The sequence below is a fragment of the Notolepis coatsorum genome, assembly GCF_963971535.1.
Source record: "Notolepis coatsorum genome assembly, chromosome: 15".
Taxonomy (NCBI): domain Eukaryota; kingdom Metazoa; phylum Chordata; class Actinopteri; order Aulopiformes; family Paralepididae; genus Notolepis; species Notolepis coatsorum.
This window is the reverse complement of record NC_140179.1, coordinates 50,533,053-50,557,770: the sequence shown is the minus strand read 5'-3', so window position 1 is coordinate 50,557,770 and position 24,718 is coordinate 50,533,053. Positions and strand designations below refer to the sequence as shown.

General features: G+C 48.6%; 1 protein-coding gene across 3 annotated transcripts in view; it reads left to right on the top strand.

Annotated features, from left to right (window-relative positions):
• rassf3 (Ras association domain family member 3) overlaps nucleotides 1-24,718 on the top strand; it is a 222,174-nt gene that overhangs the window by 120,123 nt on the left and 77,333 nt on the right. Inside the window, exon 1 of one of the 3 annotated variants that reach the window (XM_084331132.1) lies at nucleotides 23,125-23,620. The exons of the other annotated variants lie outside the window; for them this stretch is intronic. Within the exon in view, the coding sequence (XP_084187258.1) occupies nucleotides 23,459-23,620 (162 nt within the window). The 5' untranslated portion in view covers nucleotides 23,125-23,458. Of the gene's footprint in view, nucleotides 1-23,124; nucleotides 23,621-24,718 lie in introns of those variants that run through there. 3 annotated transcript variants of the gene reach the window in all.

Sequence of the window (24,718 nt, the reverse complement as noted above, 5' to 3'; positions counted from 1 at the left end):
TTCTTTAGGCGGCACTCGGCTGCCATGTGACTGCGCGCACATCGGTAACAGCGCCTGTTGGACTTTATCCAGTGACTCACTTCTTCAGCGGTCATCTTCTTGAACTGGTCACATTGTGACAACCAGTGTTCCTTCTCGCAGTACGGGCACACCATCTTCCACTTCTCTTTCATCGAGGGGGTACTGTGGTTCTTGCTGCTCGGTACTGATTCTGATTGGTGCATGACAGTCACCGATCTTCGGCCATCGTTTACTCTCCTAGGTCCCTCTCTGGAGCTTGGTGTGCTCCGCACGAACGTATCCAGCCGTAGGCTGCTGACTTCTCTCGCCAGGAAGTCGGCTAGGTCTAGGAGGGATGGCTCGGGACCGTTAGGATCACGGTGGTCTCTTTGCCGTCTGAAGCGCTCCTGTCGGGCGGGCGGCAGCTTCTCTAAAATCCTCTCGACGTTCGAGTTTGCGTATAGTTCGTGCATACCCTTTTCTCGTTGCGCCCCCAGCATCCCTACCAGGGATTGTACTTTGATAGACAGGTCGTCTAGTGAGCGATTGTCTGTTGCTGGGGGTAGGCGGTCAATATGCCTTATCTCCTGTATTACGTAATCCCATATACGTCCATATCTCTGGTCCAGCGCTGCTAGAGCCGCGGTGTATGGGGTCGTAGAGGTGGCATAGGCCAGCGCTATGTTGTGCGCTCGGGGCACTTTCAGGTGCTTCAATAATATTGCATACTTGTGGCGTTCATCAGCGACATCCACCATCATTGTCTCTAAGCACATCCGGAGCTCCGTGTACTGTGCTCGGTTCTCATGGGTGAAGTCTGGAAACGTCGGTGTGCCAATGTATGACGCCATGGATGGCTGGCACATCGGTGAGCGTTGGAAGAGAGGCCTCCTGGGCGAGTCTCTTCTTACGCCTCTCGGTGGGCTGGTACTGGCAGGGTACCATGGCCCGCTGGTCCAGGTGCTATTCCTCAGGACTGGTCGTGCGTCATGCTCACCCGTGAATCGAGTCGGGGGTCTGTAGCGCAGAGCCGCGGGGGTATAGCCTGGGCTGTACTGGACCTCCTGGTCCTGTGGAGTAATGTGCTGCTGTCGGGCTTGACTCTCCTCTTCTCCCTCTTCTTCTTCTGCCAGGTCATCTAGATCCTGTAGTCGTCTATTTAGCCTCTCCGCGGTGTCCGCCGTTCCTTCCTTGTAGCTGGGTCTCACTTGGACCGGTCGGGGAAGGAGTTCGGAGGGGAGTGTAGACTCTCTCTGGTGGTCGAGTTCAAGGTCGCCTGCTCGGTCAGGGGAGGGTGCCCTTGACACGTGTCTTGACGAGGCCCTGGAACCCCTTGTGGAGGGAGGGGGTGTTGCCCTAGTGATCAGCTGCTCCATTAGCTGCGCTTGTAGTCTGTCGCGCTCGGCTTGTAGTCTGTCGCGCTCGGCTTCGCGCTTGGTGAGATCTGCTTCTCTTTGGGCACCGGCAGCGGCACGCTGGGTGTCGGCCCGGTCTCTTGCCATATTCTCTTCCGTCTGAAGGCGTCTCAGCTCCAGACATATGTGCTCTTCTTCGCTCCGTTGCTGCGCTTGGAGTTGTTCGCGCTCGCTAAGCGTCTGTGCTTTGAGTCGATCGCGTTCACCCTGAAGTCGATCGCGTTCACCCTGAAGTCGATCGCGTTCGGTAGAGGCTGTCAGGCTGGCGAAGAACGCCTGTGACAGCATCCTCTCCGCCTCGCTGGGGGAAGACGCTTGTAGAGGTGAGCCGCTCCTGGCTGTACCCGTTGGGGATGCGTTCCCCTGCGGGGAGTCCTGGAGCTCTATCTCCTCGGCGCTCTCCTCATCTTGTTCCGTGCAGAGTTCCATCTCTGGAGGGTTGTCTCCCTCCCGGAGCTCTGGGGGGACTACTTCTTCGGTCTTGGCGGGGGGTAAAGTCGTGTCAGTTCCCTCCTGGTCCCCACCGTGAGCTTGGTCAGTTACATTAGAACCCACTAGGGCCTCTGTGGTCGGGGTATCCTGGTTGATAGGGTCGGACATAATTTTACTTTCTACTTTTACCGCGTTTACCGTTTGTAGAAGGCTAGGTAGTATACTGGCAGCGTAATCCTCTAAGTACTGAGGTGGCTGTCGTCTACGCTGCGGGCGTTCTACTTTAGGAGGACCGTTTCGTGGAGTGTTCATCATAGGCCATTTCAATATTAATACCACTATATTAATATTACACTGATTACCATCCGGCTCGAAGGACCAATTGTAACTGAGGGGTACAATTCCCTGACTGTATTGATAAGTATGGTATCATTAAACCACTACCGCTTTATGTACTTTAACTACTGGCCATACAGTACACGATATCTAAATATGATGAACACTTTCCCACCATGAAACCAGGTCCACACAAAGGTAATAATCAAATATTTAATATATAGCAAAAGGTACATATAATATTCACCATTACATTTATGATTTGAATGCTCTTGTAAGGCAAATGAGTACTCGTAGGCAAATCAACACTGAATGTCCAATCTCTGGTTACGCAGGAAGCAAGTATACAACCTGGCTCTTAGGGAATTATATCTATGGTCACTTAATGATTATAGCTGGATATACTGTAGGGGTCCTGCCGGTTGTAAGCCAGTAGGGGGGGTAGGAGAGCCGTCGGCAGTATCCCGTCTGGTCAACGATTTCTAGGGAGACTTCACGTACAGAAGACAGTGCAGTAGAATCTTGATCCACAGATGAATACACCTTGGCTCTCTTGTAGGCTGTAGCTGTAGCTGTAGCTCCACAGTGAAGAAGAAGCGAGGCGACCTCAGTCTGGTCTGAGCGCCGGCTCACCTTGACTCCTTTCGGGGTAGATCCAACACTCACCGGTGCTGGCGATTATCCGCTCCACAAATCAAAGTACCAAAGCAAATATATATTCCATGCCGCATAGGGCTCAGCAGTCGTCGGGTAGGTAATCCAATGTACAGGTCCACTCGGTCCTCGCCTAGAACTCCTCGGATGAAAGCACCACGCGTGGTCTGCCCAACCTGGTTAAGACTCTAGATAACACGAGGAAGCGATGGGGGTGCTGCTCACTTTAGAACTCTAACCGCACGATGCACCATACATAATAGACTATTATTACTTAATAGAAATACGGTGCCAAACTCTGGCAATTCAGCTATTAATTCGCACGAGGTCTCACTGCTATTCTAAGGCCAAACAGGCCATACTACACCGCACGCGGTATCGTGGGGTGAGGCTTCACGTTCTGTTACTTAGTTGGGTAGAAGGGTAAAGGACTAAGAGGAATTCTACATTTCTTGCGCCATATTTATATGCACGGTGGACAAATAGTGCCACTCTGCTTTCGGTAGCCGTATTCCTGCGCGGAGCCGGGGCTAGTAAGGGCATGTCTCGTCGGTACCTTTGAACTTGAACGCCAGGGGCTGGTCCCTGGCGCCTGGTCCTTTTGTCCAATAAGAGAATGAACTATTATGGGCTGTAGTAGAATAAAGGAATATTCCGTGTATATGTACAAGGAATATACAAGGGATATCAAACGATATACAAATACTATTCAATATATCCATAAATAAATATATATATTCGGTTTAATCTGATCCTTCACAACAATTTGTATATCGTTTGATATCCCTTGTATATTCCTTGTACATATACACGGAATATCCCTTTAGCCTACTATAGCCCATAATAGTTCATTCTCTTATTGGACAAAAGGACCAGGCGCCAGGGGACCAGCCCCTGACGTCAAGTTCAAAGGTACCGACGAGACATGTCCGTACTAGCCCCGGCTCCGCTCAGGGATACGGCTACCGAAATGAGAGTGGCACTATTTGTTCACCGTGCATATAAATATGGCGCAAGTAAATGTAGAAGTCCTCTTAACCCTTAGTCCTTTACCCTTCTACCCAACTAAGTAACAGAACGTGAAGCCTCACCCACGATACCGCATGCGGTGTAGTATGGCCTGTTTGGCCTTAGAATATCATTGAGACCTCGTGTGAATTAATAGCTGAATTGTCAGAGTTTGGCACTGTACCGTCGAGTACGACGTATTTCTATTAAGTAATAATAGTCTATCGTGTATGGTGCATCGTGCGGTTAGAGTTCTAAAGTGACCAGCATCTCCAACGCTTCCTCGTGTTATCTAGAGTCTTAACCAGGCTGGGCCGACCACATGGCGCCTTCATCCGAGGAGATCTAGACGAGGACCGAGGGACATGTACACTGGATTACCTACCCGACGACTGCTGAGCCCTATGCGGCTGGAATATATTTGCTTTGGTACTGTGATTTGTGGAGCGGATAATCGCCGACGCCTGTGAGTGTTGGATTTACCCCCGAGAGGAGTCAAGTTGAGTCGGCGCTCAGAGAGACTGAGGTCGCCTAGCTTCTTCTTCACTGTGGAGCTACAGCCTACAAGAGAACCAAGGTGTATTCATCTGCGGATCAAGAGTCTACTGCACTGTCTTCTGTACTTGAAGTCTCCCTAGATATCGTTGACCAGACGGTCTACTACCGACGGCTCTCCTACCCCCCCCTACCGGCCTACAACCGGGAGGACCCCTTCCAGAATATCCTGCTATATCATTAAGAGTACCATAGATCTAATTCCCTAAGAGCCAGGTTGTATACTTGCTTCCTGTGTAACCAGAGATTGGACATTCAGTGTTGATTTGCCTACGAGTACTCATTTGCCTTACAAGTGCATTCAAATCATAAATGTAATAGTAACTATTATATGTACCTTTTGCTATATATTAAATATTTGATTATTACCTTTGTGTGGACCCGATTTCATTGTGGGAAAGTGTTCATCATATTTAGATATCGTGTACTGTATGGCCAGTAGTTAAAGTACATAAAGCGGTAGTGGTTTAATGATACCATACTTATCAATACAGTCAGGGAATTGTACCCCTCAGTTACAATTGGTCCTTCGAGCCGGAGGGTAATTAGTGTAATATTAATATAGTGGTATTAATATTGAAATGGCCTATGATGAACACTCCACGAAACGGTCCTCCTAAAGTAGAACGCCCGCAGCGTAGACGACAGCCACCTCAGTACTTAGAGGATTACGCTGCCAGTATACTACCTAGCCTTCTACAAACGGTAAACGCGGTAAAAGTAGAAAGTAAAATTATGTCCGACCCTATCAACCAGGATACCCCGACCACAGAGGCCCTAGTGGGTTCTAATGTAACTGACCAAGCTCACGGTGGGGACCAGGAGGGAACTGACACGACTTTACCCCCCGCCAAGACCGAAGAAGTAGTCCCCCAAGAGCTCCGGGAGGAAGACAACCCTCCAGAGATGGAACTCTGCACGGAACAAGATGAGGAGAGCGCCGAGGAGATAGAGCTCCAGGACTCCCCGCAGGGGAACGCATCCCCAACGGGTACTGCCAGGAGCGGATCACCTCGACCAGCGTCTTCCCCCAGCGAGGCGGAGAGGATGCTGGCACAAGCGTTCCTCGCCAGCCTAGCAGCCTCTACGGAGCGTGATCGACTCCAAGCACAGACGCTTAGCGAGCGCGAACATTCTACCATTGAAAGAGAACGCCTCCAAGCGCAGCAACGGAGCGAAGAAGAGCGCATATACGTCTGGAGCTGAGACGCCTTCAGACGGAAGAGAATATGGCAAGAGACCGGGCCGACACCCAGCGTGCCGCTGCCGGTGCCCAAAGAGAAGCAGATCTCACCAAGCGCGAAGCCGAGCGCGACAGACTACAAGCCGAGCGCGACAGACTACAAGCGCAGCTAATGGAGCAGCTGATCACCAGGGCAATACCCCCTCCCTCCACAAGGGGTTCCAGGGCCTCGTCAAGACACGGGTCAAGGGCACCCTCCCCTAACCGATTAAGCGACCCTGAGCCCGACCACCAGAGAGAGCCTACACCCCCCTCCGAACTCCTTCCCCGACCGGTCCAAGTGAGACCCAGCTACAAGGAAGGAACGGCGGACACCGCGGAGAGGCTAAATAGACGACTACAGGATCTAGAAGACCTGGCAGAGGAAGAAGAGGGAGAAGAGGAGAGTCAAGCCCGACAGCAGCACATTACTCCACAGGACCAGGAGGTCCAGTACAGCCCAGGCTATACCCCCGCGGCTCTGCGCTACAGACCCCCGACTCGATTCACGGGTGAGCATGACGCACGACCAGTCCCGAGGAATAGTACCTGGACCAGCGGGCCATGGTACCCTGCCGGTACCAGCCCACCGAGAGGCGTAAGAGGAGACTCGCCCAGGAGGCCTCTCTTCCAACGCTCACCGATGTGCCAGCCATCCACGGCGTCATACATTGGCACACCGACGTTTCCAGACTTCACCCATGAGAACCGAGCACAGTACACGGAGCTACGGATGTGCTTAGAGACAATGATGGTGGATGTAGCTGATGAACGCCACAAGTATGCTATCCTATTGAAGCACCTGAAAGTGCCCAGAGCGCACAACATAGCGCTGGCCTATGCCACCTCTACTACCCCATACACAGTGGCTCTAGCAGCACTAGACCAAAGATATGGACGTATATGGGATTACGTAATACAAGAGATAAGGCATATTGACCGCCTACCCCCAGCAACAGACAATCGCTCACTAGACGACCTGTCTATCAAAGTACAATCCCTGGTAGGGATGCTGGGGGCGCAACGAGAAAAGGGTATGCACGAACTATACGCAAACTCGAACGTCGAGAGGATTTTAGAGAAGCTACCGCCCGCCCGACAGGAGCGCTTCAGGCGGCAAAGAGACCACCGTGATCCTAACGGTCCCGAGCCATCCCTCCTAGACCTAGCCGACTTCCTGGCGAGAGAAGTCAGCAGCCTACGGCTGGATACGTTCGTGCGGAGCACACCAAGCTCCAGAGAGGGACCTAGGAGAGCAAACGATGGCCGAAGATCGGTGACTGTCATGCACCAATCAGAATCAGTACCGAGCAGCAAGAACCACAGTACCCCCTCGATGAAAGAGAAGTGGAAGATGGTGTGCCCGTACTGCGAGAAGGAACACTGGTTGTCACAATGTGACCTGTTCAAGAAGATGACCGCTGAAGAAGTGAGTCACTGGATAAAGTCCAACAGGCGCTGTTACCGATGTGCGCGCAGTCACATGGCAGCCGAGTGCCGCCTCAAGAAGAGGTGTAGTCGGTGTGACGGAGCCCACCTAGATGTCCTACACGACAGTAACAGAAGAAAGCCTGCACCATCCAGCAGCACAAAGGCAAGTGTTATGTACATTGACCCCGCTAGCAGCAGCGGCGCCCAGGTGCTCTTAAAGGTGGTCCGCGTAACACTGAGTTACCAAGATAAGGTCATGGACACTTACGCCGTCCTTGATGACGGGTCAGAGAAGACCCTTCTCCTCGCGTCCGCTGCGGCCCAGCTGGGGCTGCGGGGGAGCGAGAACCAGATGACGATTCGGACAATAAGAAGAGATCTAAAGACGATAAAGGGCGAGAATGTCTCCTTCACTATCGCAGCAAGCGGGCAGCCAGAGAGACGGTATAGGATTACTAATGCTTTCACCAGCCAAGAAATAGGACTATCGCAGTACACCTACCCCATCGCCAAGCTGATGGATAAATATGTGCACCTGCGTCAACTCCCTATCCCGCTCATAGACGGTGCCACCCCGACCCTGCTGATAGGCTCCGACCATGCAGACCTCATAGTCCCGATAGACCGGGTCCATACAGGACCCAGAGGTTGTCCTGCAGCAGTCGAGACCCGCCTAGGATGGACATTACAAGGCCCCCTCGCCAAGTCTCTTAACCGAACAGCAGCCACTAGCTGCCTCCACTCCAGAGCGACAGAAGGAGACACCACACTCCTGCAGCATGTCGAGAGGCTATGGACACTAGAGACAATGCCCTTTAAGAATGAAAAGAAAGACATTCGTTCTAAGGAAGATATTTACGCTATAGCCCTCCTCGAGCAAGGGACAAAGAGAGTCACAGTCAACGGAGTGATGAGATACGCAACTCCACTCCTGAGGCGAGAGGGAATGCCCACCTTTCACGCCACAAAAGAGGCGACAGAGCGGTATCTATTGAACACAGAGCGGCGCCTAGCCAAAGACCCCGCTCAAGAGGCTGTGTACCGCGCTGAGATTAACAAGCTAATCACAGCGGGACACATAAAGAAAATTGACATTAAAGAGGCCGATCAGACGACCGAATCATGGTACGTGCCGCACCACAAGGTCCACCACAACGGCAAGGATCGTATTGTGTTTAACTGCAGCTACCAGATCGGATCACAAAATCTGAATAAAGAGCTCTTGGCCGGCCCAACACTCGGCCCCTCTCTACTAGGCGTGCTACTACGCTTCCGCCAGGACAAGGTGGCTATCAGCGGCGACATCAAAGGGATGTTCCTGCAGGTGAGACTAGTGGAGGAGGACAAGCCCCTGCTGCGGTTCCTATGGAGAGAGAGGATCGGAGATGAGCACCCAGCCATCTATCAATGGGAAGTCCTCCCTTTCGGAACCACATGCAGCCCATGCTGTGCTACGTTTGCACTACAAAAACACGTCGCAGAGGACCCAGCAGCAGATGAAGAGGTCCGACAAAGTGTGACAAATAGTTTCTACGTGGACAACTGTTTACAAAGCGTCTCGACGCCAGAAGAAGCCGAGGCTCTTCTACTCAAGCTCCGCGCCTCCCTGATCAAAGGCGGCTTTGATCTCAGGCAGTGGGCCAGCAGCGACCCGCAAGTATTGCGCAGCCTCTCCCCCGAGGACAAGGCAGCGAGCAGCGACACCTGGATGGCGACCATCCCAGGAGAAGCCCAAGAAATGACACTAGGACTAGTCTGGCGCTTCAAAACAGACTCGCTCCATTATAGACACAAACCCCTGACCAAGAAGCAGGGAAGGTCGACGGCAATACCGACCACCAGACGGAGTGTATACAGAACACTCGCCAGACAATATGACCCGTTGGGATGTATTCTACCTTACACCACCAGGGCAAAGATGATTGTAAGAGCGCTATGGGACAAGGACCAGGGCTGGGACGATCCCATACCCGAACACCTTGCATCCACATGGAGAGAGTGGGAGACGGAACTCCGCTCACTCCCAGGTGTTAATATACGCCGCAGCTACTTCCCACCCACAGTGAGGCCAGAGACATGCAAGATCGACCTGCACGTATTCAGCGACGCCTCCGAAGTAGCCTACGGTTCGGTGGCCTACTTGCGTGCCCGAGAGGAGGGAGGAGAAATACATACTGCTTTCATCCTGGCTCGCTCAAGAATAGCCCCACGAAAGCAACAATCTATCCCGCGTCTAGAGCTCTGCGCAGCCCTAGCAGGAGCGCAGCTCGCCACGTTAATCCAACGTGAACTCACCATCCCGGTGCAAAGAACAATCTTGTGGTCAGACTCCACGACCGTACTCACATGGATCCGGTCTGATTCGTGCAGATACAAGGTCTTCGTGGGAGTCAGAGTCACCGAGATTCAAGAGTTAACAGAAGTAGCGAGCTGGAGGTATGTGGACACCAAACACAACCCAGCTGACGTCATCACCCGGGGAATGTCCCTGGATGACCTCACCCGTCACAACCTCTACAGTGACGGACCAGAGTTTCTCAAGCTCCCCGAAAAAGAGTGGCCTACACCCACCCCACGGGAGGCGAGTAAAGAGGAGGCCGAAAACAAGAAACCTATGTTCTGTGGATTGAACACACTCGTCTCCACAGACCCCGACATAGACGATTGCCTCACCCTACAGAGTGCGCAGCTAAAGACATTTCTGTGGCACCACCCAGAGGTTCAGCCCACAACTGACATTTCAGCAGCTGACTACGAAGAAGCAGAACTTCTTCTACTACAACGAGCCCAGAGAGACTCGTTCCCCGAAGAGCTAGCCTGTCTACAGGGAGCAAAGCCCGTCCCATCAGACAGCAGACTGCTCCACCTAGCCCCCGAGAGCGACGCCCATAGTCTCATCAGAGTGGGTGGTCGTCTGCGGAGAGCCCCAGACTTACCGGATGACGTCAAGTACCCGATAGTCTTGAACAGCCGACACAAGGTCACAGAGCTGATCATAAAGAAATACGACGAGGATGTGCACCACGCAGGGGCAGAGAGAGTCTTCGCGGAGATCAGACGTCGTTATTGGATACTGCAAGGGAGAGAAGCAGTGCGGCGCTTCCAGCGAACCTGTCTAGACTGTCGTAAGTGGCGAGCCCAGCCCAGTATACCCCGGATGGCTGACCTACCTCCCTGTCGCCTCCGACTCGGCGACAAGCCTTTTCACTCCACCGGTATGGACTGTTTCGGCCCGCTGTATATAAAGAAAGGAAGAGGAACCGAGAAGCGGTGGGGTATTGTATTCAAATGCATGACCACCAGAGCGATACATATCGAACTCCTTCCAACCATGAGCACAGACTCATTCCTTATGGCCTTCCGAAGATTCACATCACGGAAAGGAAAACCGTCTACATTATTGTCTGATCACGGGACAAACTTCAAAGGCGGAGAAAGAGAGCTGAGAGAGAGCTTCCAAGCTATGGGCCCAGAACTTAAGACCCACCTCGCTCCATCCCAGATTGACTTCCAGTTTAATCCCCCGAACGCACCTCACTTCGGTGGAACTTGGGAACGAGAAGTACGTTCCATAAAGACAGCCCTGTACGCCGTGCTTGGGGCCCAGACCGTAGCGGAAGAAGTCTTAATGACAGTCCTCACGGAGATCGAGGGAGTATTGAACTCAAAGCCCCTCGGTTACGTCTCAAGTGATGTAGCAGATGTCGACCCAGTCACCCCCAACACACTCTTGATGGGGCGGCTGGACCCCGCGCTACCCCAGACAATGTACAGGCCTGAAGAAGCGAACGGCCGAAGAATGTGGAGGTACAGTCAAGTACTGGCTGACAAGTTTTGGAACAGCTTCCTACTCCACTACCTACCGTCTCTACAGACCCGCCAGAAATGGGTGAAAGAGAGAGACAATTTGACAGAAGGAACAGTCGTCATGATTATCGACCAGTCACTACCCCGAGCTATGTGGCCGGCTGGCCGCGTAAGCAAAGTGATCACCGGTGCCGATGGAAAGGTCCGAGCAGCTGAAGTGCTCGTCCAAGGACGGACCTACACCCGACCCGTGGCGAGGCTAATAGAACTGCCAAGGCTCCCTGATACTATCGATGACGACCATGACCCCATGACTTTGTGAACTGACTGACCCTCACAGCAGACATTGAGTAGTGGACAGTGCGGTTAATCTGTCTCTGCTTAGCTAATTAGGTGGGACTAATTAGGGGGCGGCTGTTACGAAGGATCAGATTAAACCGAATATATATATTTATTTATTGATATATATTGAATAGTATTTGTATATCGTTTAATATCCCTTGTATATTCCTTGTACATATACACGGAATATCCCTTTAGCCTACTATAGCCCATAATAGTTAATTCTCTTATTGGACAAAAGGACCAGGCGCCAGGGGACCAGCCCCTGACGTCAAGTTCAAAGGTACCGACGAGACATGTCCGTACTAGCCCCGGCTCCGCTCAGGGATACGGCTACCGAAATGAGAGTAGCACTATTTGTTCACCGTGCATATAAATATGGCGCAAGTAAATGTAGAAGTCCTCTTAACCCTTAGTCCTTTACCCTTCTACCCAACTAAGTAACAGAACGTGAAGCCTCACCCACGATACCGCGTGCGGTGTAGTATGGCCTGTTTGGCCTTAGAATAGCATTGAGACCTCGTGTGAATTAATAGCTGAATTGTCAGAGTTTGGCACTGTACCGTCGAGTGCGACGTATTTCTATTAAGTAATAATAGTCTATCGTGTATGGTGCATCGTGCGGTTAGAGTTCTAAAGTGACCAGCATCTCCAACGCTTCCTCGTGTTATCTAGAGTCTTAACCAGGCTGGGCCGACCACATGGCGCCTTCATCCGAGGAGATCTAGACGAGGACCGAGGGACATGTACACTGGATTACCTACCCGACGACCGCTGAGCCCTATGCGGCTGGAATATATTTGCTTTGGTACTGTGATTTGTGGAGCGGATAATCGCCGACGCCTGTGAGTGTTGGATTTACCCCCGAGAGGAGTCAAGTTGAGTCGGCGCTCAGAGAGACTGAGGTCGCCTAGCTTCTTCTTCACTGTGGAGCTACAGCCTACAAGAGAACCAAGGTGTATTCATCTGCGGATCAAGAGTCTACTGCACTGTCTTCTGTACTTGAAGTCTCCCTAGATATCGTTGACCAGACGGTCTACTACCGACGGCTCTCCTACCCCCCCTACCGGCCTACAACCGGGAGGACCCCTTCCAGAATATCCTGCTATATCATTAAGAGTACCATAGATCTAATTCCCTAAGAGCCAGGTTGTATACTTGCTTCCTGCGTAACCAGAGATTGGACATTCAGTGTTGATTTGCCTACGAGTACTCATTTGCCTTACAAGTGCATTCAAATCATAAATGTAATAGTAACTATTATATGTACCTTTTGCTATATATTAAATATTTGATTATTACCTTTGTGTGGACCCGATTTCATTGTGGGAAAGTGTTCATCATATTTAGATATCGTGTACTGTATGGCCAGTAGTTAAAGTACATAAAGCGGTAGTGGTTTAATGATACCATACTTATCAATACAGTCAGGGAATTGTACCCCTCAGTTACACTAAGCCATCCTATTGGCTTAGAGTAGCGGCACGGTGGTGTAGTGGTTAACACTGTCGCCTCACAGCAAGAAGGTCCAGGGTTCGATTCCCGCTTGGGGACCAGGTTTCCATGTTGCCAGTTACCCAGGTGGGGTATCTCCCAGGCCTTTCTGTGTGGAGTTTGCATGTTCTCCCCGTGCTCGCAAGGGTTTCCCCCCCCGATAAGATAAACCCAATGGAAAAACATGCACAACAACAAGATCGCTAACGCTGTGGCGTCCTTGACGAAGACGGACAGGAGCACTTGGATTGGTCCCCTGGCGCGGCTCACGTTGACGCCTGTCTGCTCCCGGCTGCCCTTGGGGGGGAAGGGCGACGGGATGGGTTAATCGCAGATACGAATTGCATGCATGCATCGCATGTGTGCCAATTGATGACCTCGGAGCAGGTCCTAAATTATTATTATTATTATTATTATCCTAGGTTGTCAAAGTGGGCAGGGGTGAGGTGGGTTCTAGGAGTAAGGTCAAGCAGTAGTCTGACCAGTTTGTTTTGAGATGTTTGTAATTTTGTTTTTAGCGCCTTTGAGGTGCTTTGGTACCATGAGGTGCAAGCATAGTCGTAGTACCCTTGAATAAGTGCTCCTGCCATAGTCTTCAGGGTATTGTTTACCAGAGAGGAGATCCGGTACAAGAATCGAGTTAGTTGGTTGACTTTTTTTATTACATTCGATGCCATTTTGTCACAGGAGAGATTAGCCTCTAGGATGGAACCCAGGTAGGTAATTTCATCTTTCCTTGTGACAATATTGTCACCCACTGTAACTGAGAAGCCGTCGGTCTTGCTGAGTTTGTTATTTGAACCGAAGAGAATGGACTCTGTTTTGCCCATGTGTAATGATAGTTTGTTATCAGCGAGCCATATGCAGATTTTGCCTAGTTCCGAGCTGAGGGTTTTTTCAACCTGTAACTTGTTCTTGTCAGAGACCAGCAGGGCTGAGTCGTCCGCAAACAGGAACAAGTTGCAGTCACAAGCTGACAACATGTAATTTGCATAAATTAGGAACAGTAGCGGTCCTAGTATGCTTCCTTGTGGAACACCACAGCTCACTGTGAGGGGGGGGGATAGGGTACCGTTTACCTCCACCATCTGTTCCCTCCCCTCAAGGTAGGATTGCATCCAGCTCACTGATAGACTATCAAAGCCAATAGACCTATCGCTAAGCCACGCCCCCTTTGAAAACTCGGACACAGAGCTGACCGTGAATGACTCTCGTTGACGATGGCTGCAGGCAGCCCCTTTCCTGACTGTGATGCAAGCCTTGCTTCACAGTCACGAAAGGGGCTAGGCCGCTGGAAATTTACCACAGCAGGTAATAGACCTGTTTTTTAAAGATAACACAAATATTTCATCTAGAAGCAGACAGAGAGGGTTACAATATGCAGTGGAAAAGTACGTTCATGAGATACACATTTACCTTAGACCTCCATGGTGATGCAAGCATTAGCTATAGATAACGTCTCAAGCATTACTTACAGTTGACTTGATTGAAGATTACAAGAACTATGACGATAATCCATGATTACTATTGCTGATACATTTAGTTTAGTGGTCCAACGCAGTATACGAGCTAGACCCGACAGTTGTGTCACTAGTCACTAGAATGAGGAAAAAAGTGAGAGCTGTCACTTGCCAACAATCCTTCATAAAGGGGTGAGACGTCAGAGAATGGTATGCTGCACATTCTAGTGTACATCAGGTCAAATGATTGATTACACTAACTATAAATGTATAGTGATAGAGACCAAAGTAAAAATACCTAATAATAAAATAGACCTAATATAGGGGGCGACAGTGGCTTGGGAGTAGAGCAGTCGTCTGGTAATCCGGAGGTTCCCGGTTTGATTCTCGCTCCTCCCGGGCAGCGTGTCGAAGTGTCCTTGAGCAAGACACTGATGAGCAGGTTGGCACCTTGCATGGTTGCCTCCACCATCGGTGTGTGAATGTGTGAGTGAATGAGTAAGATGTGAGAAACAAATTGTAAAGCGCTTTGGATAAAAGCGCTATATAAATACAGCCATTTACCATTTACCAAAATACCTGTAAATCACAGTAAATGGGTACAGGTCAGGACATAGCTTTAACACTAAGTATAAGTTATATTTAATATAAATATAAATAAATGCATATACAACACATTCTCAAGATAGATCACTCTGATTAGAAAAGAAAACCCACAACTAAAGTGTACATAAATAGCCACTATTTTTAATATATACAATAAATATACATGGATTTACAGTTACACAAATGGATGTACGATATAAACTGTAATAGCGAACCTTAGTTCTGCCCGATCATTCTGGAACGTTGGTGATGATGTCATAGTAGTACCTTCTAGAACCTCTAACATTCCTATTTAAGCATTGTGTTTAGCTTTCAAGTAATGTCCACCTTCCATTGGGGGAGCCTGGTGCCCACAGGCCGGCACTCCTCATCTGGAGTAAGAGGGGAGGAGAGAGGGGTGATGGATAAGGGGAGAGGGATGAGGGGGAGGTGAATGAGGAGAGAGGTGAATGAGGAGAGAGGTGAATGAGGAGAGAGGGATATTATTCAGTTAATGACATGATTGTAAAGCTGCACACATTCCATGATGCTCACTTTAGTCTAAAAACATAAATCAGACCTATTTCATTGTCACTCATGTCCTGTCTTGGGTTGACCTGTGTCGTCTCTGTGAGGGCAGTAACATCTCCAGCACACCTCATTCTGTGAAAAAAACACAAAAAGCTGAGTATTAGCTAAGCATAGACAGATAATAATAATAGTTAATTTATGGAGCATCTTTCATACATAAAATGCAGCTCAAAGTGGATTTTATTGACAACAAACATAACAACTTTGACAGATCAACATTTGTGTTTGCCTTGTCAGGGATAAAACGAAAAGTCCAGGACTTATTTACTGTTTACATCGTTGTCCCTGTTGTTACTGGTTTCAAGTGGCACTATGGCATCTGAAGTGCATCGAACATTCTTAGTGCATGTAGTAGTATTCATGTTATTAGTATTCTGTTGTCTGTTAGCCAGTTCTTTATACTATCAATGGTGGTCACTACATTACATCTATAACTATAACTGTCCTTGTTGGTCATCATTTCCACTGTTATGCACCTGGCTTGCGGTAACGTTGCTGACGTTATGATGCAGAAAGCTACCTTATGATAAAGAAGGCTCACGTTATGATGCAGAAAGCTAACCTTATGATACAGAAGGCTCACGTTATGATGCAGAAAGCTAACCTTATGATGCAGAAATATCTGCGGTATGGTTACATGTTGGCAGCTAACGTTAGCTAGCTGCTAACGTTAGCTAACTGGGCTGGATATACGAGAGCTAGTTCGCAGTCAAAGTCAAACGTTAGCAAACTAATAGTTTGGTCTATGTTTCTAATACATGCCGTCAAATATTATGTCTTTATGAATTGACCTTACCTTTGAGCAAACATAAGTGTCCTTGGTAATGGTCTTCACATTCAGTTGTGTATGTGGTCGACGACACAACATAATCCATCGCTTGCATTTCTCTAGTTTTCGTTTGGGCTTCGGGAAAGGTATGAAATATACTCCTCCATCCAGTCTTTCAGGGTACCTGGTGTCGAATTACAGGTACCCCACGCACAGCGTTTCACCATCGGATATTAGGTAGATAATAACATATAAACTGAACTCTTACACAGTGGTTTTGATCACAGCCGTCTGGTTTGATGCAGCCCACAAATGGCTTTTCTGGTGTTGACCGAGTTTTCTGCAGCGAAGTTTTTGCTGTGATATGATTGGACAAATTCTATTTTGGGGCGTGGTTTAGCGACAGGTCTATTGCTTTTAGCTTGTCAATCAGAATGGAGTGATTGACAGTGTCGAATGCCTTTTGTAGGTCCAGCATGACCATGCCGCAGTATTTGCCCGCATCCACCTCTTGTCTCCAGGTGTCTCCAGACATTTATTACATACAAGATAGGCTAACATTACATACAATCTTGTAGGCTCATTTCTAATAATTAATGATCGTTGTTTAATCAATTGATTGATTGATTGAAACGTTTATTAACAGATTGCAGAATGGGTACAGTACAGTACAGCTCAATACATACAATTGTTAAGGGGATGAATGAATGAATGAAAACTTTATTTAACAGATTGCAGAATGGGTACAATACACACAATTGTTAAGGGGATGCAGACCAGAGAAAGACTTTCGTCTTGTTTACATCAGTTATTTATCAATTATAACCGAAGGGTTATGTATATAACCCAGTTCTATGAGTTAAATGGTGCGCTCAGCACCTGTCTGCACTGTACTTCACTTCGTGCACGTGCACTGAATAAAAAATTCCACCATGTACCTTTACATCCCAACATCCGTCTGACCACACCCCCTTCCGCTTACCTTCATAAGCAGGTGTGTGGTCACCTACTCGCCTCCTTCCCAAACTTTCACCACAAGGCGAGATCAAGGGCCGCAGCGGCGTCCAGGTGCTGAGCGCACCATTTAACTCATAGAACTGGGTTATATACATAACCCTTCGTTCTATGTCGTTAATGGCTTGCTCAGCACCTGTCTGCAACAGGGGCTGAGCGGGAGCCATAGCCCGACCAATGTACCCCGCTGAGGCCCCCCACAACCATCAGACCGGGGAGGACCGAGCCCCCCCGACCCTCCCTAATGGAGGATACCCCCCCTATTGGAGGTTCACGGGAGGGCGACGGATCCGACCGTGCGAAGAGGCACTCAAGCAACTCAACGCACAGGGTGAGCAGACCATGGCTTGACCCCACGACTACACACACGCACAACCCGCATGCCACCCGGGAACGAACGGAAGGAACAACCTCGTTACTGCCCCCAGAAATCACTGGGTTAAGAGCAAACCCAACCCCGTGGCAAGGCCGTAGCAGCGGAGCGCGAAGGAAGACCCAGACCCACTGAAGGGACTGGATCCCCTGGAAAACGGGGGCCCGGAGAGGTCAATGACGCCAGGCATTAAGACCCCACCAGGTGGTCACTTAGTGACACCGCCCCCCACATCGCCAGCGTATTCGGATAAGGCCCCTCCAAGAGCAGGCCCTTTCCCCCCAATAGCACACCGCCTGGCACACTGACCCTGCAGAACAGGCAGTCAGCATGGCCGTAAGCACACAAAAAGGTTAACCAACGGAAGCAGGTAGCGCACCGGGGAAACCAGGCAACAGGCTGTAACCTGAGCCTGGAGCACTGTGGACGAGACAGGCGCCAAAGGAGTCAGCTGAAAACAGCCCCCCCGGCGGAAGGGGCGTATGCTGGCGTTGTTGCATGACAAAGCCTCCATTAAAAAAAACCCACCCAGAGGGGTCGAGGCAGAGAAGGCTGACATGATTGGCAGACGTCATGAACGTGCAGGGGCACACTCAACCGGGTAACCCGGGAGTTGACACTGCTCCAACACACCAGGGAATCAACCACCCTCTTGGTACCGACGGTGGTTGTTCCTATAACCCCTCAAGAAAAAACTCCAAAACACGCCTGCGGGCATACACTGGCTATACCACAGTACAAGTGTTTCAGTTTTCAAAAAAGGGTTAACCCAGGCCTACGGTATCAACGAAACTTTACTTCGGACCGGGCCCGGCGGCACGGGAAGCACAGGGTTACCAGAGGAGGTCCAAGACCACCCCAACAGCCCCCTCTTCGCCACGCGTGAGAGAGGAGCGAAAAGAATGGAGAACCAGCCCTAAGCACACCGCACTTGGTATTCCCAGGCGGTCTCCCAACCAAGTACTAACCAGGACCGAACCTGCGTAGCGTCCGAGATCGGACGAGATCGGGCGTGTACAGGTTGGCATGGCCGTAAGCCATTACGATAGTGCAGAGTACAATATGTACCCAACAAAGGGTCTCCATAGCGCCTAACCCTGTGACACCCGGACCGACCCGGTATTTTCCCCCCCGAAAAAAGCACAAGTCCCTCAGGGTACCAGAAGAGCAGATCTGCATCCCCGGCGGACAACGGGTTAACTGACCTGGACCAGCGCGACCAGACCAGTCCCGTGTCCTAATCACGCCGACATGCCCACTCCAGAAGAGGGGGTAGGTATGCGTGTCGATCTAAAACATGAAAAGAGGGCGCCACCCAGACGGTCCCCATTTAGACCGTGCTCAGTGGCCCACCCCAAGGGCGTGAGACCCCTCTACCTATGTTCTGATCTATTCCGTTAACATCCCCCAGATATGAATGAGAATTCATCGAGACAACCTAGTAAACTGGCGCTCGGAAGAGACAAAACTCCATCCCAGTTGCCCTATAAAAACGCTGTTTTAACAAGCAACCAAGGCGCACTTAGCCCCTGTGTGATTCTTTAACAGAAACACACGAGCCAGCACTATGTATGCGTCGAGACCCAAACACATCAATGGATAGTCCAGCAAGACACCAAACATTGTTCCTCCAAGTCGCCTGGGAGAACGACACGGAGCCGTCGTGCTTCATGTACCTTCCTCTTTTTATTCAAAAAAGAAAGAACACAGACTGACATGAATCCCTCGTGATGCAGCTGAGGGTAAAAATTGTTTACATTTTTACTAAGGCTGTCAAATATATCGCGTTAATATCGCGTTAACTCCCGATTCTATTAATGCCACTAATTTTTTTAACTCAAGATTAACTAAAAAAAAAAAAAAAAAAAAAAATTTTTTTTACTAGACTTCACTCAGGTGTATTATTGATGCTCTCATTGATACTATGTTTGTTTCTGAAGTGTGTGTGTGTGTGTGTGTGTGTGAGAGAGAGAGAGAGAGAGAGAGAGAGAGTGTGTGTGTGTGTGTGTGTGTGTGTGTGTGTGTGTGTGTGTGTGTGTGTGTGTGTGTGTGTGTGTGTGTGTGTGTGTGTGTGTGTGTGTGTGTGTGTGTGTGTGTGTGTGTGAGATATAGAGAGAGAGGGGGGTGAGAGAGATGAGGAAGGGGCAAAAGAGAAAAAGAGCTGGGAGAGTGTGTGTGTGAGGGAGAGAGGGGGGTGTGTGATTAATCAGCCCTTGTGTGTGTGAATGTAACAAGTTCCTAACGTTTTCTTTCCCCTATTATTTCATGCACACTTTATTCATTGTTTTAAATTATTATTTTCTTTTAAGTTATTTTGTGCATCACTCTGTTTTGAATTTGATGCAAATTTGCAATGCATGAGGGTCATCCTTTTGTGTTAAATGGCTGCACAAAGCAAGCATTTGTTGACTCGCATGTTGATAAGAGTATTAAAACTTGGAACTTGAAAAAGATCTGTTTAAGGTAAAAAAAAAATGCGATTAATTTGCGATTAATCGCGAGTTAACTATGGACAATCATGCGATTAATCGAGTTAAATATTTTAATCGTTTGACAGCACTAATTTTTACATCCCACCACCCTCCCATAGGGAGGAGACGGAAATCCCCAGAGAGACTTCCCACGCGAGCTGTATAGATTGAAAAGAATATATTGCAACATTGAGCTATGTAAAATTAGGGTTAGGGCTCTCAGAGGAGGAGGCACTGAACCAATACACACTCAATAATCGAATTGAATCGAATACACACACAATAGAGCAGGACTCCTTTTTGAAGTTCTACTCACCTTGACAATCTGAGGAGGAGGCTCTGAACTTTGAGGAGGCTCCCTCACAGGGAAGGAGAGTCCTAACTCACAGAAGGCCCGAGTAGGAGCTTCGTGAGGAGGAGCCCTGACCACTCCCTGAAACAGATCCATCATATGGACCTGAACAACTCACGGAAGTCTTACCAACAGAGACGCGCACAGTGACGTACTCTATGGCGGGGAATTTCTGCGGCGTGGGCCCAGGAAACTCCCCCCCCCCCTCTTACCCTGTAACGTGCCGAACAGCAACGTGACAGGAACCTTGAAGGACAGGAGGTTTTAACCCCTGCCCATCAAAAGGGGAGGAAAGGATTACCAGTTCACCCCTTTACGACCCCACACCCATGATACGATGTAATGACAAAAAAGAGCATGACACAGTCATAGTCAGCTACATGAAGTGTCTAACAGCTTCACACAGCTCATGTGCTAACCTGCTATCTGATTTTTACTAAGGAAAAAAACACAGAATAGAGAGTGCCCCCTTAAGAGCCCCGGTACCAGACTTACACATGTGCTTCTGTGGCCAACCTAACCCAGTTGTAGATCACAAGACACACACAACCCTTTATCACAACAAAAAATGGCAAGTACACTCTTGCTACAGAGGAACGCCGTTTTTCATAACGAGAGAATACAGAATCCTCGATTAGTATCGACTACAGGCCTTGCTAAGCACACACGAAAAAGCGACCAAACAATCTTTTCTTTAGGAAAATATAGTTTCTCAAGCGGTTAGCACAACCCCAGCAACTAAGCTAAGGGTTACATCGTATCCCCACAAACACAGTGACACAATATATTGTAAACAACATGTCTGAGAGGAGGGTGGGGATTGGGGAAGCCCCAGGGAACCGGGGGGATCACCCCTCCTACCTTACCCTTGATACGGCCCAGTTGAACAGGTAACCCTGTTAATATGTGAACACACTGTTCATTGTCATTACAGGCTGAGAAAATAATTCATTCTTCACTCATATGTCACTAAGCATAGCTTTATAGGTTAATTAACCCCCTTAGTTGTGAGTACACGGTACATGAACACACATGATGTTCTCAACACAACTAACCAGATCATTTTTACACATGTAAACAACAACCCGATTTGTATGGAGAAGAAGCTATACCAGTGACAAGACAATTCACACACAACACGCGTCGTATCCTCAATGTATTGCAGCAACACCCGTTTTGGAAAACATCGTTATTACAAAACATTTAGAAGGGAAGGAAGAAGACGTGTTTAAGGTCTGGTCGGGACCTTCCTACCGTGAGCGCAGGCCAAGCGAACTGCAGTCTGGCTAACGGGGCACCGACGTTAAACACAGCATTCCTGTGTTGACGACAAGGGCAGCGTCGCTGCGCCACCCAGCCGCTACGGTTCTCCATGTTGACGCAGTCCTCGCCGGCCGGGCTCCCGGTAGGTTCGACTAACATCCTCTGTCAAAGATGACATCGTAGTCAGAGTGTTTAAGGCATGTTATAGTCACAGAAACGTTCAACAGTGTAGCATTAAGCTAACAGCCATTCGGCTGATAGCAACAAGCTAACGTATACCAGCCTGGTAAACACAGCGAGCTAACGCTGCAGCTAACAGCTGCGCAGCTAACAGCTGACTGGCTAAAACAGTAGTCCACAACTAGCACGCAAGCTTAAGCAGCTATCACCTGAACTGTATACAATGACATAACAAGCCACACTTCAGACAGGCCGCTGTCCCAATCCCTCCCCTAACAGGGAAAAGAAAAAGAAATGTCAGAACACAGTTGTCGACGGTGATCCAGACATACACGGGGCCCTTTGAGCATGGAACTTCCGATAAAGAAGATCTTATGCCCACATTTCCTCGTTAGGGTATACTTTCATTTGTATATGAAAGATGGGGCCTGCACGGGACAGAGAAGCATCCGCTCTAGAATCTTGGGATCACCAGAACCTAGCGCGGCCCACTAGATTAGCCATCATGGGCGTCAGACCCAGATCCTCCGACCGCCGTTTTAAGCCGAGCAGAGGACCCTAGCCTGGGGTCGGCGTTTCGTAAATTGTTAGCTAACCCCCATAGCATCAACAACAACCAGAGCTCGCAAGCAAAACAGTACGTACCCAACCTGGAAACAACCGCTTCTCACAACAGACGGTGCGTCCTACAGTCCAGCTGTGTTGCTGGAGGGTAACCCCATCCAGCCGCAGCAAGGAGGATTGTAGTTGGGAAGCATGTCAGCGGCGTGAGCTCCTAATACGAAAAAACCGCTGAAGGTCGGAATGATCCAGACACTCCAGTAACGAAGACAATATCGCCGTATTTTCTCGAAAATAGTGAGAGAGAAAATAAAGATATGATGTCAACGTATCTCTTGTTTTCCAAATTTCTTCTACTAACAACCTCGTCAAGTGGGGATCTACCGAAGGCACTTCCTTGTGGTGAAAGTGAAGAAGGAGGCGAGTAGGTGACCACACACCTGCTTATGAAGGTAAGCGGAAGGGGGTGTGGTCAGACGGATGTTGGGATGTAAAGGTACATGGTGGAATTTTTTATTCAGTGAAGTGAAGTACAGTGCAGACAGGTGCTGAGCAAGCCATTAACGACATAGAACAATGGTTATAATCAATTATAACCATTCATCCAACGCCATCGGTTAAATGTCCTTTCAAAGGCAGATCTGGAGTCAGTGTCGTGTTTCGTCGTCTTCGTTCTTAAAAAGGACATTTGTAACTCACTAGCTGATCCAAAGTCAGCTCGAAGCTGATTGGACGCTTGTCGTTCTGACCCAACAGTGGGTGTGGGCGTGACTCCACACAGCAGGGTGACGTCACTGGTGCTCAGACAGTCGGACGGACTTGAGCAGCACAACAAGTACTGTGTCAACTTATTATTCAATGATACTTTGTTTTCATTAGCCTTTCCGAAATCCATAGTCATTTCTGTGTAAAGCGATCATTGTTTTTTGGAACTAATTCCACGCGTCGTTCTCCGGTTACAATTATTTATTTGGCCATGCGGGAGTTAGTTTTAGGCGAGTCCGTGTGACTGGATCTGCTTCGAAACGGGGACATAATTTAATACAAAGTTAACACCGACAGACTCTTTTTTTTGTCTGTTTCGAGTGTCTTTTTTCCATTCCTTCCCCCCACTTATGTATGTAACTGTTTTCTTTTTTTTATATGCATGCCAAGTTTGAATCGACACGTTTTTCTGCCCCAATGACGTGGACCAGCACGATGAGCAGTGGGTACAGCAGCTTAGAGGAAGACTCGGAAGAATACTTCTTCACAGCTAGGACTTCTTTATTCAAGAAGCCGTCAGGAAAACCGACACAGAGCAAGGTATTTAATAAAACCATTATTATTAACAAACACTGTTATGAATTGAAAATGGGGGACCCTGATGTAAACAAGACGAAAGTCTGTCTCTGGTCTGCATCCCCTTAAAACAATTGTGTGTATTGAGCTGTACTGTACCCATTCTGCAATCTGTTAATAAAGTTTTCAATCAATCACTCTTCGCTGAAGTTGCCCCCTGTGCAAACACATTAGGTCAATTGTATTGTCATTATACTACTACGGCACAAGTAAATTACAACGAAAATAGGTTTGGCGTATTTAACCAGAGTGCAAATGTAACAGCAAAGTGCAGTAGGCCTACTTAGTAATAACAATGTATCTAGGTGATTAATTAAACTTGGTATAAATATATATAAATTAGTACTACTGTACTGGGTATTAATAGTGCTAAGCAGATACAGCGTCTGTGCGTCTCCCCCCTGGCTATGACTATAAAAACAATGGACAGATATTTGCATCATAACAAACGTGTGTGTGTGTCCTTTAATCCACGTTCGCTTATTCCAAGATTTAGCCTACATTTTATGCAGTATCAACAAGTGTTAAAGGTTGCAGGTTGGAAGTAAAACAATGTTCAGTTTGTCTCTAGACAAACTAAATTACTTGAATGAGAATAGGAGGGAAATATGTGTTTAGAATTGAGCGGATATATATATATATATATATATTAATTTATTTGAATACAGTTGGTATTGGAATAGGGTGTGTGTGTGTAATTGGATTCTGATTTACAGCCGCTGCAGACGTCTGGAAAACTAGGTCAGATTGTTGCTACTTGTCCATTTCTGGTCAGATTCTGTGTTAAATCTCCCTCCCTCTCATAGCAAGTTCTGTGTTACACTATACGCACGCACACACACCCACACGTGTCTTGTTACAGTCTCGCGACTCAGCATACAGTAAATGTATTCGTCTATTATTCTTCCTCTCCATCTCCCACTTCTCCAACAATTCGTCTGTGTGTGCGCGCTTGCGTGTGTAATACGTGACGTCAGTGTGCGCTTGCAGATTCTCTGCGTGACCTTTAAATATTTCCATAATATGCACTTGTCTAACTTGACACAGTTTTTCACTCTCTAT